General features: G+C 38.0%; 1 protein-coding gene across 1 annotated transcript in view; it reads right to left on the bottom strand.

The window, feature by feature from the left end:
- UBR5 (ubiquitin protein ligase E3 component n-recognin 5) overlaps positions 1-15,611 on the bottom strand; it is a 140,917-nt gene that overhangs the window by 86,318 nt on the left and 38,988 nt on the right. Inside the window, exons 7-9 of the mRNA XM_073330413.1 lie at positions 14,473-14,632; positions 6,780-6,929; positions 4,533-4,744 (exon numbers count right to left, since the gene is read on the bottom strand). Of these exons, the coding sequence (XP_073186514.1) occupies positions 4,533-4,744; positions 6,780-6,929; positions 14,473-14,632 (522 nt within the window). The remainder of the gene's footprint in view (positions 1-4,532; positions 4,745-6,779; positions 6,930-14,472; positions 14,633-15,611) is intronic.

The raw sequence follows: 15,611 nt of genomic DNA, 5'->3' as shown, positions 1-15,611 counted from the left end.
ACATTAAAGCCATCACACCCCCCCTTTTTGCATATGCTTTAAAAGTTGTGTCTTTATAGCATTATATATATTTATAAATACATAAATACAAATAAAAAAAGTGCATTTCACATGATGTATACCATATGTATAGTAATATACTATTACGTAACACAGATTCAGCACATAATCTGATCTCCCCCGTTATATGAAAAACCAAAAATTCTTCCAAGAGATCAGATCATTTCTTTCATTGGATACTGATTGCAAATCAACTGCCATGTTGTGAGCTCCTATATCCATTTAGATTCTAGTAGTTTAAAAAGACTAGGTTTTGTTTTTTTTTGCCCCCAGAACAGTCAAGCACATTAAATTGCCAGAGGAATTGTTTATAAACACACAAGTGTATAAAATGAGCACTGATCAACAATACACTCTTATTTTCATAACTCCTCAGTAATTTTGTGCATTGTTCCTCAAATGAATGTTTTAAAATCCTTAGGGAAGAAATGTCTAAAACATGTTTTGTGATGTACCCTACACACACAGGAAACCATACATAACATGGTATAATTATGTCATTTGTAAACCGTAGATGAAACATTTATAAATATTCCAAAGGTTAAGAGACCTTCAAGGTAGGGGTGTGTACACACACCCCCCCTCTGGATTTACACACTCATACTGTGGCTAGAGGGGCCATCATATTATGTAGGTTAGACCCAGAATCAGACAAGAATAGCACTTTTAAATGTACCCATATTGCTGACAGTATCTGTTTTTTTAATTCAGGCTTCCCAAAATGTTTATGGATAGTCTTCATTCACGTGAAACAAAAAATTGCAAGAGCTATTTATCTGATATCATTACAAAAATTGCTTTAAAAAAAAAAGATGCCATTTCATAGTTACATTTATAAACAGAGGCCCAAATATTCACTCCAAGATGACTCTGAATTAATGAAATATTACATGCTATGTTGACTTAAGGTAAGCTTCCTCAAAAATTGTAAGTAAGTTTCATCTTTGTGATAACTGTATTAAAAACAAGACATTTACAATAGTTGAGTGTGAAGTATTCACTAGAATATGCATATGAAGTGTGAGCAGTAAATTATTACTAGTTAAACGTTCATTTTACAAATGCATCTTATATAATACCAAAATACATTAAGATATTATTCAGTAACAAATTTAACTAGGAAGTATACACATACAGCATTGTATGAGAGGATATAATATGAATTAGAGTATTCTTTATACAGAAAACAGCAACCCAAGAACAGCTAGGTAGATGGCGAGTTGCTATCACAGCTACTGAATAGCTACCAGAGTGCTGCAGAGAAAAATAATTCCATTTACTGGAGGATTTGGGTATTCTGAAAGTTGCTTTCTCTCTGGTTTGGAATGAAAAAAGAGAACTTTGAAATTCTCTGCAAAATGGAAAGCCTTGGGGTCCCCAGCCCAGGGACAATCTGATCAGCTGGCTGCCCGGGAGCTGTGGACTCTCGACATCTGGGAGCCTGGGCTGCCAAGGAGCCATACCACTCAGGACTTCCAGGCTCCCTGTCAGCCAACCTCTGAGCTCTAGAGGAGCAAGAAGCCTGGAGGCCTTGCTTCATGGCAGCCCAACAGATGAGATGTAAATGAGCCCTGGTTTCTCATCAGTCAGACTGCCAAGGAGCCACGTGGGTAACCTGGCAGGAAAACAGATAGGATTCCATTGGAATCCTGCTTGCTTCTTGTAAAAAATGAATAGTCCCTAATTTAGATGAATTAGCATTCTCTAACTGAAAAACATTCCACTGTGAAATTTCCAACAACCTCTGACAGCTACGAATTGGGTACACCTTATATTTATTACCCAGTCACCTTCACTCCCTATACTCCAGCCTCTACCTTCACTCCCTATACCTCCGCCTGCTTGTTTGTCTCATCCATCTGTCATGTCCTGTCTTTTATACTGCAAGCTCCATGAAGGAGGGACTCAAGTTTATTAAAAGATTGAACAGCTAAATAGAATGGAACACCAACCCGTTGTGGCCTTCAGGTGCTACTGCAATCTAAATGTATAGTAATAAAATAATAAATATAAAGTCTGTACGGAATCTCAGTGATTTTATATAATTTGCTAAATATTTTGTCTACATGACTTTCTTCATCCTACTGTTAAGACAAGTCAGAGGGCCAAAAGCACTGATTTAACAATTCAGAGTTACATGTTTAGGTTGTACTTCAGAATTCCAGGCATGGGTTGAAATGCACTTATTCAAAAATGAACAGTTTTTCCAAGAATCCACACTGTTCAGCCTGAGTACCAGGATGGAGGAAGTGGTAGTCAAGGTCAGCAGATAGACATGGAAAGTGACAAACCTCTGCAAGCTCTTTACCACTAGCTTGGCAAGAGGGCAAATAAACCAGAGAAGTGGGAAGCCCAAAAATAGAATATCAAAAGAACTGCTGAGCAAGGAAGACAGGAGAGAATGGGTAAAGGAAGAAGACAGACTGATATTGCAGACTGACACAGAGCCGTTGAATTGCCTGGAAGCGGTCGGTCGGCAGCAACACTCTCAACCTCGTGGAATCTAACAGGGCCCCAATGAACTCAATTTTTTGAGTGGGAGCCAAGGTTGACTCTGCGATGTTTAAAATGAGTCCCAGAGAGTCGAGCAAACGCAACATGGTGTCGACGTGGGTGAAAAGCTCCTCTCTGGAGCCACCTTCAGCAACCACTTGTAAAACGTCCACCAGTTTGTGCGTGTTCTCTTGGAGGAATTCCGCTTGGATGCCCTTGGATGCAACTACGTGGCATAAAACATCCCAGTGCAAACAACAGTAGGGAAGCGCTCCAATACTTTGATGTCAAAGGTGGTGAGAGCCGCTATGGGAGCGCTTGTGGCATCAAATGCAGCAGGGACGAAGTCCCCCACACGATTCTGGTGCTGTCTCCATCCCCACCATGGGGACGGAAGAGTCTGGATGCAGTGCTGACCAACATGAAGGTTCAGCGGCTCACTCCATTAGAGGGGTTATAGGTGAGGCAGCCTGGGGAAAGTCCTGGACCAACAGTGAGGTTGGGACCAAAAGGCAGAGGAGGTCTGCAGCTGTCGTAAGTGTACAAAGCATCATCACATTCGGTACTTGTATCTCCTCATTGGTACTGAACTCAAAGGATACCCAGAGGCCAGAACCAGGGTCAACGATATGGGGTTTCTGCCCTTCCCACTCAGTAACAGGGAAGCGTCAGAAGTACTCCAGCCATTCTGGTGGCAGATCCAATTCCATGCTGGTCCACGTTTTTCCTGGGGGAGGTGGAGGAGTTGCCCTGCAACCTAGAATAGTCCCGAATGGTCTTATGAGACCTCTTCCTTGGTGCCGATGACAGAGAACAGCTTCTCCACCTCTCTCGCAAGGCGCCTACCCTAGAAGGAGGGGCAAGAGTGCTCTCCGAACCCAAGGCTGATCTTTGGCCTAACAGGGCCTTGGTACCAAATCAGGCCGCATGTCCTGTTCAAGTAGGGGCTTCTTGAGGCAAAGGTCCTGTGCCACCTGAGTCCTCTTTTTAAATGATTTACAAATCTAACAGTGCTCTTTAAGGGGCGCTTCACCGAGACCAAGTCGGAGTCACTGTGGGGATCACACCTACACACGAAGAACAGTGTTTAACCCCCGTAACAGCTTCACCAGGGACACTATCAACTAACACTAACTACTGACTACTAGCTAACTTACTATATATAATAAACTAGGCTAAGACTAAATAAGAGGTTGTGAGACTACAACACCACAAAGCTCTGGCTCCAGCCATGGGCTTTGAGAAGAAACCAAGGGGGGTCAGGACAGCACTGTCTCATTTTGCCAGGGGAGGGGTCATAGCCACAAGCACCGCCCATCTAGAGGTACAGCTAAGAAACAGACTCCAGCTCCAGTGCGCTGGACACGCACACACCTAGGTGGAATGCACACTCTGCATCTACTCGAATACCTGAAATTTTAGCCTGGGCTCCCATGGAGATGGAATATGGGGTGCAAGTGGGTCCAGCTACCAAGGCCAGATGGATACTTAATTACTATTTGTGCAGCTCTTGATCTTCACTTATTTAAATAACCAAGCATGACAAAATAGAATAAATGTAAACAGAACTGAAAGAACTGAACTAATCAAAATACAAGCCTCTTTTAAAGGAGCTGGACATGAATATGACCATTCACTCCAATGCATAAGTGCAACTCAACAGGAAACGGGAAATTGTTTAATGGAAGAGACAGCTTAAGTTCTTTGAGATTTCTCTGGTTGTTGCCCGCATGAGTGGCAGCCACAGAGATGAAATAGGTCAGAAAAGAAGTGGCAATTGAACCTCAGTTGTAAGGGCATGAATAGCAATAATATAAACAAAACTAAAGAAGCACATTAGGAATCACTTTACTTCAATATCACACTTACAAAAAAAATCAAGATTTTTCCAGGGAAATCAGAAGTACAGACATTGGAAAAATAAGATCAGTTACATGCAATGTACTAAGCATATAAAGGAGCCAAAAAATTCTCAGTACCTTATCTGGCCACCATTGCAAGTCTTCCCCTAACGAGACTGGGCTTTGAACAGGTGTATTCTTCTTATCCAGGTTTGGCTCCCCTTCCTTGCTTGTAGAGCCCCTTTCATTATCAAATGAGGCTCCATCAAGCCACCTTCGTTCACGCAAACGTAAAACGGACTCACGTTCACGCAACAGCTCAGAGTCTCTCTCTAAGGGAAGAAGGAGAACTGGTATGCAATTGGGTCACACCAGTGGGATAAAAGTAAGCCACTCTCTAGTAAAGACCCTTCAGGATGCAACTAACAGCAGTTAAATCTATTCACAAAAATTTAAAATACTGATATATAAAAAAATCCTGACATGCAACATTCAATATATTAACCCTTTCAAGCATATGTACTTATTACTACCATATATAACATATGAATGAAACTAAAAATAAAGTTATTTCTAGAAATAAGAAAATCAGGTAGTTTGTGCACTACTGAAAGCATAATGCTTCATTTTTTACTCAGAGTGGTAAAAAGCCAAAATGTATTTAACAAGGTAATTTAAGGTTTTATAGTACGATATGCCCTGAAGTTTTACCCTATGATGGTTTATCTAATAACAAGATCATCTAATTAATCTATGACATCTGTTAGATACATTTAAGCAAGCCAAAAAAGAGTATTTATTAGAGAGTCTCATAACAAGTTTCCCAAAAATAAGAACTTGAAAAGGTTAAAGACAAAGCAATCTTTTTAAAAGGCTCTTGTAAAAATTTGATAATCCAACCCCTTTTGTTTAAAGCAACGTTTTACAGGACTGGATTGAATACATTAAAGCATATCTGGTGGTGTGGTTTTTTTTGTTGTTGTTTTCTGTTTTGTTTTTTTAAGTATTCAAATGAAAACTTTTCAAGAGTCAGACAAGTTTTAAAAAGGATCCTTGTAGGAAAGTGTTCCTTACCAAAATGCTTCCCCTCCAATTGGCCTACAAACTGTCTAAAGCCAGTACTCTGCAGTTCGCTCATGCAGATAAATTTTTTAAATCAGGTAATCAAACTAACTTTCCAAGAGTCAACTATGCATGGAAAATAAGGATTATAAAATTCGTGGTAACGTCTTACATAGAATAACCTTAGGAAAGGGAAAAAAAAGGAGGGATTTAGAAGGAGTTATGTCAAATGTTGAATATTTGTACATGCACATAATGCATTTAACCCATTAAGTACCTCATTTATGTTCATAAGATTCAATTGGAATTACATGTATGAAATGGTCCCACTACTGTATCATCCTTTCAATAAATTCCTCAAAATCTTGGGTCTTTTGCTATACTAGACAAACAGGAACAAGTTTTTACATAAGTCAAACATGACACCTTGCCCTGTAGGTAAAGTTCACATAACATTGAACCTGCTCATTCGGAAACATACTGACCCTCGACTGATAATTTGTATCAAGCAATTATATGCTCAGCAGTTAATATACTAATGAAGAAAACAGAATTATGAAACAGGTTAGAGCTGTACTAAATGAGCAATCATGGCAGAGGTTGGATTAACAGTTTGTAAAATGCTCTGGGCACCTATTGAGTAGAATTATCTTCAAGAAGCTATGAAGAAAAAGCTACAGATTCTATGCCATAAATATTAAGATTTAATACACTTTTCTAAGCATTTGTAATGACTTCCTACTATTCAAGGTGTTCATTAACCTTAGACAGTTACAAGCCCATTTCCAAAAATGCTTCAAAAAGAGCACAGTCCACCTCTCATTTCCCTCCCCTGAATTTAAAATTGCCTTCACTCATTTATTATTAAGTTAACTAGTTAAGAAAATTAGAAGAGCACTGCATACTGAGCAACCTAAACCAAAGAAACTAGCTTTCAGAATGCTGCATGTCATATCAAATTTGAGTATTACTTTTAGATCAGAATTAACATTCTCAATTAGATATATGAAGATAATTAGTAGGCATTTGTGGTTTCAAAAATAATTAGTAGGTATTTGTGATTTTAAAAATTTCATGCAAAATTTCTTTAAAAAAAATGATTAACATCAGACAAACTTCAAAGTCGCTCTTGTGATTTTTGCAGAACTTACCTGTTCATATTCAAAAATTTTACTATTGATATTTTCAAAATTATTAGAGACTTAATGTTTATCAATTAATCAATTTGTGCACACAAATCAAAGACTAACTAGTGTGTACTATCACTAGCTTTTTGCACAGGAAACTACTTATTACAAAGAAAAAAAAAAGATGCAAAATTACCTCGGGATGAGCCTAGCCTGGAAAGTGATGAACGCCGAAAGGATGGATAACCAAAGTAACTAATATCTTCTGAAAACATAGCATCAGCATCAATAATGACACTTGGGTGAGCAGAATGTATGTCAGCATCCAGAAGAGACATAAGATCCTCTATAAGAGGAGACAAGGGTCTTAAGTGAATAATCAGCTACTTAAAACATCAACTAGAGAGACCATCACCAAATAAACATCAAAACAAAAAATGTCCTACTTATAAGTTGAATTTCTGCTCTTCAGATTCACCAGTGCAAACCGATGCGCCTCCTATGCACCCACGTTTACAATCAAGCACAGTGGTCCAATGTATGCAGCCAATTTTCCCTACAGGAACTGCTCTGTCACTTGTCTAACCAAGTTTTCTGGACAAATCTTACCCCAAAACAAAAAAAATTTCCACACCCCAGAAATTCAAACCTTAGTCACACACTTGGGAAGAGCAAAGCATCAATTAAAATAAACAGCCAAACTCCATAAATTAGTTACCTAGAATTAGAAACTAGTGTACACTAGTGACTAGTGTAGCTATTAGGTAAAGCTGTCCCTCCAAAGATCCTACAGCCTTTCCCCTCTGGTGCCAAGCAAAAAGACTACACACATTTCCGAGTGGCTGCCCAGCAAATTTGCTTCAGAGATTAAGAAATTTCTTCACTCCCAGAAACAGTCGCTGTGCTTTCATAGAATAAGCTTTGAGGTCAAACTTCACTATCTATATTAAAATGAATAAAAGGATGTCTACAAAAAAATAGTCACTATTTCAAATCTATACCATAAAAATTAAGAGCTAATTTGAAATACTATGAGTCTAATCCCAATTACTACTCAAAAAAATCTTAGGACTCTAAATACACAGACATTCACAGTGTTTCCTCTACAAGTGCCTATTATCAAATGAGTCTAATATATAATAAAAAAATACATAGAGCTAACATGTCAAACTTAATCATCATAGAATACAATACACCCAGCTTCTTCAGCCATGACCTCTCCTATTATGGAATTTGTAAAGCCTCTAAATTATCATACACCCAAAAAAATGCAGCAACAGTCTAGATTTAGTGGAATTAATTTGAGTTAAATAATAAAAGCTCTGAACCCTGGCAGGCAGATAGTTATTTCTACTTGGACTTTTGGAATTAAGAAGGGTTTCATTTCTTGACCGTGAAAAGGTCAGTCAGTGAACTTCCATCCCTCAAGACCAGAAGGGCCACATTAACATTTTCTGAAGCCAGACAAATAGTCCAGCATCCAACAACAGCTACTTGCTTTCTCAGCAGTCGTAAGACATTTCATATAAACAGACATTCACTGAAGACAATCATAAGAACATAAAAACGTCCGTACTGGGGGAATAAACAGAACAGGGCAATTATCGAGTGATCCATCCCATCATCCAGTCCCAGCTTCTAGCAGTCAAAAGGGTTAGGAACACCTGAAGAATGGAGTTGCGTCCCTGATCACCTTGGCTAATAGACATTGATGGACCTATCCTCCAGGAATTTATCTAAATTATTTTTTGAACCCACTTATATTTTTGGTCTTCATAGCATTCTCTGGCAGAATTCCACAGGTAGACTGTGCACTGTGTGAAGAAGTACTTCCTTCTGTTTGTTTTAAACCAGCTGTCTATTAATTTCACTGGGTGACCCCTGGTTCTTGTGTTATGTGAAAGGGTAAATAACACTTCCCTATTCACTTTCTCCACACCATTCATGATTTTATAAACCTCTATCATATTCCCTTCCCCTCCCCCCATTTAATAGTCTCTTTTCTAAAATGACCATTCCCAGTTTTTTTTTAATCTCACCTCATATGGGAGTTATTCCATACCTCTAATCTGTAACTTTTCTTTTCTTTTTTTTTTTTTTAAAAAAAAAAAGATGAGGAAACCAGACCTGCCTATATTGTCAGACCATCCGAGTACAAACAATGGTGTAGGAAAAAGCAATGACCTTGCTGTCCAAATGTCTACCAGATCCTTCCATACACACACCAGAGCAGCCTAACCTCATTGTACCTTGTGGCAGCTCTCTACAAAGGAACAAGGTGGTCTAAATCCACCACCAGTCTGTCCCTGTCCATCCAAATGGCTGCAGTGCACATCATCCCAGCCCTTTTCAATAGAATTAAGCTATAGGGAGCATCTCTTGGAGAAAGCTCTCAAGCATTCATCCAAGTTGAATAACCTGCTTCCTCACCTCAGCTCTTCTATCAGAGATGGAAATTTCCTATACAGGACAGCTAGAATTTAACAGGCATCCCTCCAGCCATCTTGTTCATCCGCAGGTGGGAAATCTTTTTCAGTAGGTAAGTTACAAGTCAGCACAACTCCTCCAAAAATTTGAACAAATATTTAACAACTCAAACATACATACATACATTTTTGGCTCCTGAGTCATTAAGAAAAAACAGGAGGAGGGCACAATAGCAAACATTTATCTTTCTTCTTGTAAGACCAGTTCCACTTCAAAAGATAAAATTTCATAAGATGACATTTTAAAAACTAAAGGAGTCCCTTCTTTCTTCCATTCTCTACACCATCAAATATATGTATTACATAAAATTTTGGATGGAGGAGCCAAATCCTCAGTATCCTTCTAAGAGCCTTCAGGTATTTTCTTTGAATTCTGTGGAGATACAAATAGATTCAGCAAAACTAAAACTTTGCCTAAGAAGTTTGGGTGAGAGAACACAATATTCCATTACTTATTCACGGAATTCTGCCACATGATTTTATGTTCCATTGTTCAAGAATCCTATCCAATTTGGTCACTCATGTTTCCAGCAATGTTAACTCATGATCATATATTTCTCATTGTTGAGCAAGATATTATGATCCTGATAGCTCTGTCCAGCTAAGAAGGGATTTATACCTACTTCATCTGAATGAGCTACCAGTGAAAACTGTGGTAAAGAGAAAACTAAGTTTGACCAAGCCCAAATAGTTCAAAAAGTGCACCAACAGCAATCTATAACTTTAGAAAACAACTCATCACCGCACACATTTGTCGGTATTGTGTCTGGATATTGTCCATCTTGGAGATCATTTTAAGAAAAAAATGGTTATTCTTCAACTCAGAAAATTTTTAGGGACCCCACTTTTCATCTTTTTCTTATGTTCAGCTCAGGGAGCTAACTCATACTCACTATGATGTCATACAAATACACCAGACAGTGCTGCACCTCTAAATCTTCCATATTTCTTCCTTCTGAACAATCAGAACGTTAAGGAACACATTATTTTATGTTCCACTATCCAAAGCAATAAGTAATGTCACTGCAATTATGTTTCACAAGTTTCCCTAGAATCAGTTGACATCCAACACATCTCAGGAGCTTCTAACAAAGTGGCTGATGCACTCTCCCATGAAAGTTTCCCAGAATCAACTGGTTAAAATTGTCCTTGAGATGTGGAAAATATTGTTAGTCTTTATGTACTTGGTAGTATATTTAGAGGTGCATGTGTCTTATTAACTCTTTTTCCTAGAGCTCCAGGAAGAAATCCCAGCCAGCATTTCACCCTAGCTGTGATTTGGGGGGTGTGTCATAAATATAAAGGGAAGGGTAATCACCTTTAAAATCCCTCCTAGCCAGAGGAAAAATCCTTTCACCTGTAAAGGGTTAAGAAGCTAAAGGTAACTTTGCTGGCACCTGACCAAAATGACCAATGAGGAGACAAGATACTTTCAAAAGCTGGGAGGAGGGAGAAAAACAAAGGGTCTGTGTCCGTCCGGGTGATGCTTTTGCCGGGGACAGAACAGGAATGGAGTCTTAGAACTTAGTAAGTAATCTAGCTATTATGTGTTAGATTAGGATTTCTTCAAATGGCTGAGAAAATAGCTGTGTTGAATAGAATGAATATTCCTGTCTGTGTGTCTTTTTTGTAACTTAACGTTTGGCTAGAGGGATTCTCTATGTTTTGAATCTAATTACCCGGTAAGGTATTTACCATCCTGATTTTACAGGGGTGATTCTTTTTACTGTTTCTTCTATTAAAATGTTTCTTTTCAAGAACTGAATTTTTTTTCATTGTTCTAAGATCCAAGGGTTTGTGTCTGTGGTCACCTATGCAAATTGGTGAGGATTTTTACCAAACCTTCCCCAGGAAGTGGGGTGCAAGGGTTGGGAGGATTTTGGGGGGAAAGACGTTTCCAAACAACGCTTTCCAAATAAAAATAAACCCAGATAAAGTTTGGTGGTGGCAGTGGAAGTCCAAAGGCAAAGGGTAAAATAGTTTGTACCCTGAGGAAGTTTTAACCTAAGCTGGTAAAAGTAAGCTAGGAGGTTTTCATGCAGGGCCCCACATCTGTACCCTAGAGTTCAGAGTGGGGAAGGAACCTTGACAAATGTATTCTTCACGCTGAAAATGAGAACCAGGTATATGTGTTTCACATAAATTGCTATGGAGGAACAAAATAAAAACCTAATTAACTAGGCTCCCAGGATCATTTTTACGTTCTGGAGAATCACCGCATTTTATTAGAACACAAAGCCCCAGGCAAGATTACAAGCTGGCTCACTTGCCGTGAGTTGCCAGCTAAGAGCTGAACCAAGACACCTGATCATGCCTCTGCCAAATGGTACTCTTCTTTCCATAGTCTCATTTACATTGCTTTGTTTTATTTATTAGTAATGTATTCAATGGAGTCTCCTTATTTTGCCACCAAACAAGACTAGATTTTTTTAAACTAGGTCATGAAAGCAAGCATGCATACATAAGAAAAGCAAAAGCATTAATTAAAGGTGACCTGAAAAGGAAAAACAAACTGGGCTTATACCCCTTTTTTGCTTTTTTTGATGATGTTTAAAAAAAATGCCTGAATGTACTGCCAAGTATTTTCTGCTCCCCCATTTTTAACATTAAAAATTCAAGTCAACTCTTATATTTCCTAAAAAACTATGGCGATTAAGGTACTAATGAAATTATGGCAAATAATATACAAGAAGCTGCAAATTGCATAATTGAGGGGGAAGGGATTTTCTACTCAGATTTTAAAATTATTTTGTTTTTTAAACAAACACTTTTTTAAAAAAAGGCACTTCCATGCTTCGCAGATGTGGAGCAATAACCGGCTATAGTGGATCACAGAGCACCAGGTGCCCATCAGGGAGAAAGGAACAATATGTGGAGATTTCAATACCATATCCTTATAATTAAGGGGACAGAGTTTATTTAAAATACTTCTGAAGAACTCAATAAGCCCTCCAGCCTTGACATTCCTGCTTTTCCAAGGTTTAAAATTAAGCAGAAAACCACAACTTTCAAGCATTCATTCTACATCATCAAAAACTAAAAGGCAAACTTTTAAAGAACAACTATTCAGGATCACCTTTAAAAAAAAAAAGTTACTTGGAGTTATCACTTGAGAGACTGGATCGTAAATGTTGGTTTTATTGTAATTTTTTTCCTCTTCAAATCTATAGCACTGTAACTTCCAAAGAATATCCAGAGGCAAAAGGAGAGGAACAATTTCAGAAAATAAAGAAGGTTCAGAAGACTTAGGGCAAGGTTATGCTTGGTGTGAATGAGAAATCAGATAATCAAAAATTCAATTTGTATCTGTTATGGAGTCTTCTGAAGGAGAGTGTCACTATTTTTTCCACAAGAGATGCGGGAAGGTATTCTGGTCCACCATTTTTCCTGGAGCCTATACTTTATCCTAATCCTAAAAATTAACTTGACTCTGAAGAGCTAGAAGAACTGCTAAATTTGTAAGCAAAATTCAATATACAAAAGAATAGAGTCACAGGCATATAGTCATCATATTTTTAAAGTTGGCCTCCTGGCATGTCCAGATCTTAACTAAGAATTGTCACCCTTCAGGGAGTGTTTAACTGTAGTCATCTACTTTAGTTTTTAAAAAGCTAATGTAGTTTATGAAAGACAAGGGAAAGCATATTCTGAGGACTGGGAATTCTGGATTAACTTTGCCCAGACTGGAGCTGAAGGGTGTCAAAGGGACCATTTCTGTTGTCATTTCCAATCCCTTTCCCCACAAAAAATTTGAAAATAAATCCATTTTCTCAGGGGTGGTAGAGGGTAAGATGAGGAGAAAGATTACAATTTTAATGTCAGGAAGTTTCAGTCTTATCTGGAAAGGTTTGGTCTTTCCAAAGGGAGGATCATAACAAAAGTTAGCTAAGGAAGGAACAGTTTTCTAGGCATTTACTGAAAGCTTACACATTGTGCTCATGACTAATTATCTTACATTGATTCAAGACAGTCTAGAGTCATCAGCTGAAGTCACAGTACTCGCAAACAGAAACATGTTGCAAGTCATAGATTGTCAGATGGTCCCTGCAAGCTTGCCGTTATAATCTGAAGTAGTACTAAATCAAGAGAATCATGAACTCAGCACAGGATTGCGTTGGAAAGAAACTCTGGTCTAAAGAGTGACCAAGGGTGCTTACCTCCAAAGCTGAAGGCAATTTCAGGATTGATGCATCCTTGTTTTCTCAGGAGTAAGAATATTTACTTTGAATAAATTTGGGAAGAGAGTAAAATGAACTTATTTCCTCAACTACATCTCTGGCAGATAGATTGTGCAACTAATTACTAATGAGAGAGATGGAACAAAAGTGCCTTAATTTGCTTTCTCTGTGTCTACAGATTCAACCAAAGGACTCTTGATTCTAAAACAAAATAAAGAAGTTTGTCAGATGCAAATGCAGGAAAACACACTTTGTCCAATCACATGGTAGATAAGATAGAGATGAAGGAAGCCCATGGGCTTCTTGGTGAACCAGATGAGCAGAAAAACCCATTAGAAAAATATAGTAAAACGTCATTCTATCATACAAAAAGAAAAGCTACTATGCACGCAGAGTTTAGACATTTGATTTTCATACTATGCACCTAGCCAGAAAAAACAAACATTAGAGCTGGCTACTACATACTTCCAAGCATGTTTACTCAGTAAGAAAAGTCCAATTACGGAAATATTAGTCAATGCAAGAAAAGGCTGAAGGACTTTTAAAAGCAATTACACAGAAAAGACACTCTTTCGAAAAAGGCTCAACCAGCATGACAGCAACGCTCCAGCACTGCTATAAGATTCAGCTATGAGAATATTTTGAGGCTAAAGAACAGAAGTCCTCAATAAAACTGTCAAAGACTATTAAGCTAAACCTTATTCAACTCTTACACAAAATAATATCTTAATAGAAAGCTGAACACATTTTTCTCTAAACAATGCATCTCAAAAGTTCACATTACCATATAAAGACTAAAATTAAAAAATCTGAAGAATTAATTTCTTCATTAGAATTAGCATCTATGGCAAACTGCATGGCAGTCATCTCACTGAACAGTAGCATAGTTTGTAATGCTGATGATATGAAGCCCAGCATCCAAAACTCACTTGTGTTACCCACAAATTAGTAAAGACAATAGTTAGTTTTTTTTAAAACATCAAAGCTATTCCCTTCTCCGGGCTTCCCAGTGCAACCTGTTATCCATGTCTTAGACTGAAATCTCCTGGATTGCAAGGACTATCTTCATTGTGTACCTTGCACAGCACAGAGCATCTTGTTGATGTTCAAATACAGAGAACTGAGAACTTGTTTGCATTTTCAGATAACCCTTTTAAGACAGGAGAGCTCAACAGTACTGGAAAATTGGAAAATGGAAAAAAGGTAAGTATCATGATATACAAACCTCCAGGTAGATATGATTCACTTGCTGTGTCATCTCCATCATCTCCATCTTCATCATCACGGCTCAGCAAATTATTTACAGCAAGATTTACATCAAGATTTGTCCGCTGGAGTTCTCGTATAATGACACTTCTGGACTTTCCTTGTAAAACAACTTGTGCCTATAAAATGCAGAACACTTATTTGTCATTTCCAATTCACCAACCACCACTCTGAGTGTTTTCTCTCTACAAGAGCAAAATTTCCTGAAGTAACGAAAAGTTGGAGCGTGACTGCTGATTTCTCAAAAAGGCAAGCATAGTGTATGAAGGCCAAGGGTCAACATTTTGGTTCACCAGTACATGGAAATCAAGTCTCCAAATGAAAAGCAAGATTTTGGGTTTTGTAAGTCCCCAAAAGCCACATGTGATAGTTTGCATACGGTAATGAAGAACGCCAAGGTGAAGAAGCTAATGAACAAAAGTAATACAGCTGAAAGATAAACTAGTTTTATGGGAGCGAAGACTGCATTTTCATTCCTTTTCCCCCACATTTCCTTTAAAAAAACCCAACTGCCTTTTCACCTCTCAATATCACCTTCTGAAGTGATACTGTGAGAGGTGAAAAGTTATATACAGCTGTTATGCATTATTGCTGCTTGATTTCATTCTATATTCCCAGATAAAAAAAAAGATTAAGATGGAGTTAAGGTTGAAAGTACACAGTAATTTAAATTTTAGAGTATTATCTATTTTACTCTAAAAATTACCATGTGTACTTTCAACCTTAACTCCGTCTTAATGTGGTTTTTATCTGGGAATATAGAAAAAAAATGGGAATGTAGTAATTATCACACATCCAAGAGTGCTAAACCCGGGACATTCATAATTAAACTTAAAAAAAAAATACAAATGGGTTAAGGTATGGAAGTGTGCAGTTGGGGCACAGGAACAACCTTAACACTGCCCTATCACACCATGTAATAACAGAATTATGATTAAAACATTTTAAAACTTGTGCTCCTAGATTGGATTCAACCAATTTTTAAAGAAAGATCCCCCTACCCCCCATTTCTTCCCTTCAGGATGCAAGGGGGACAGCATTAAGGTTGTCTGGGTGCCCTCACTATGCATTCACATATACCTTAACAGGATTAATTTC

Source organism: Lepidochelys kempii, chromosome 2 (assembly GCF_965140265.1).
Source record: "Lepidochelys kempii isolate rLepKem1 chromosome 2, rLepKem1.hap2, whole genome shotgun sequence".
Taxonomy (NCBI): domain Eukaryota; kingdom Metazoa; phylum Chordata; order Testudines; family Cheloniidae; genus Lepidochelys; species Lepidochelys kempii.
The sequence above is the reverse complement of the archived record's forward strand: the minus strand, read 5'-3'. Positions and strand labels throughout refer to the sequence as shown.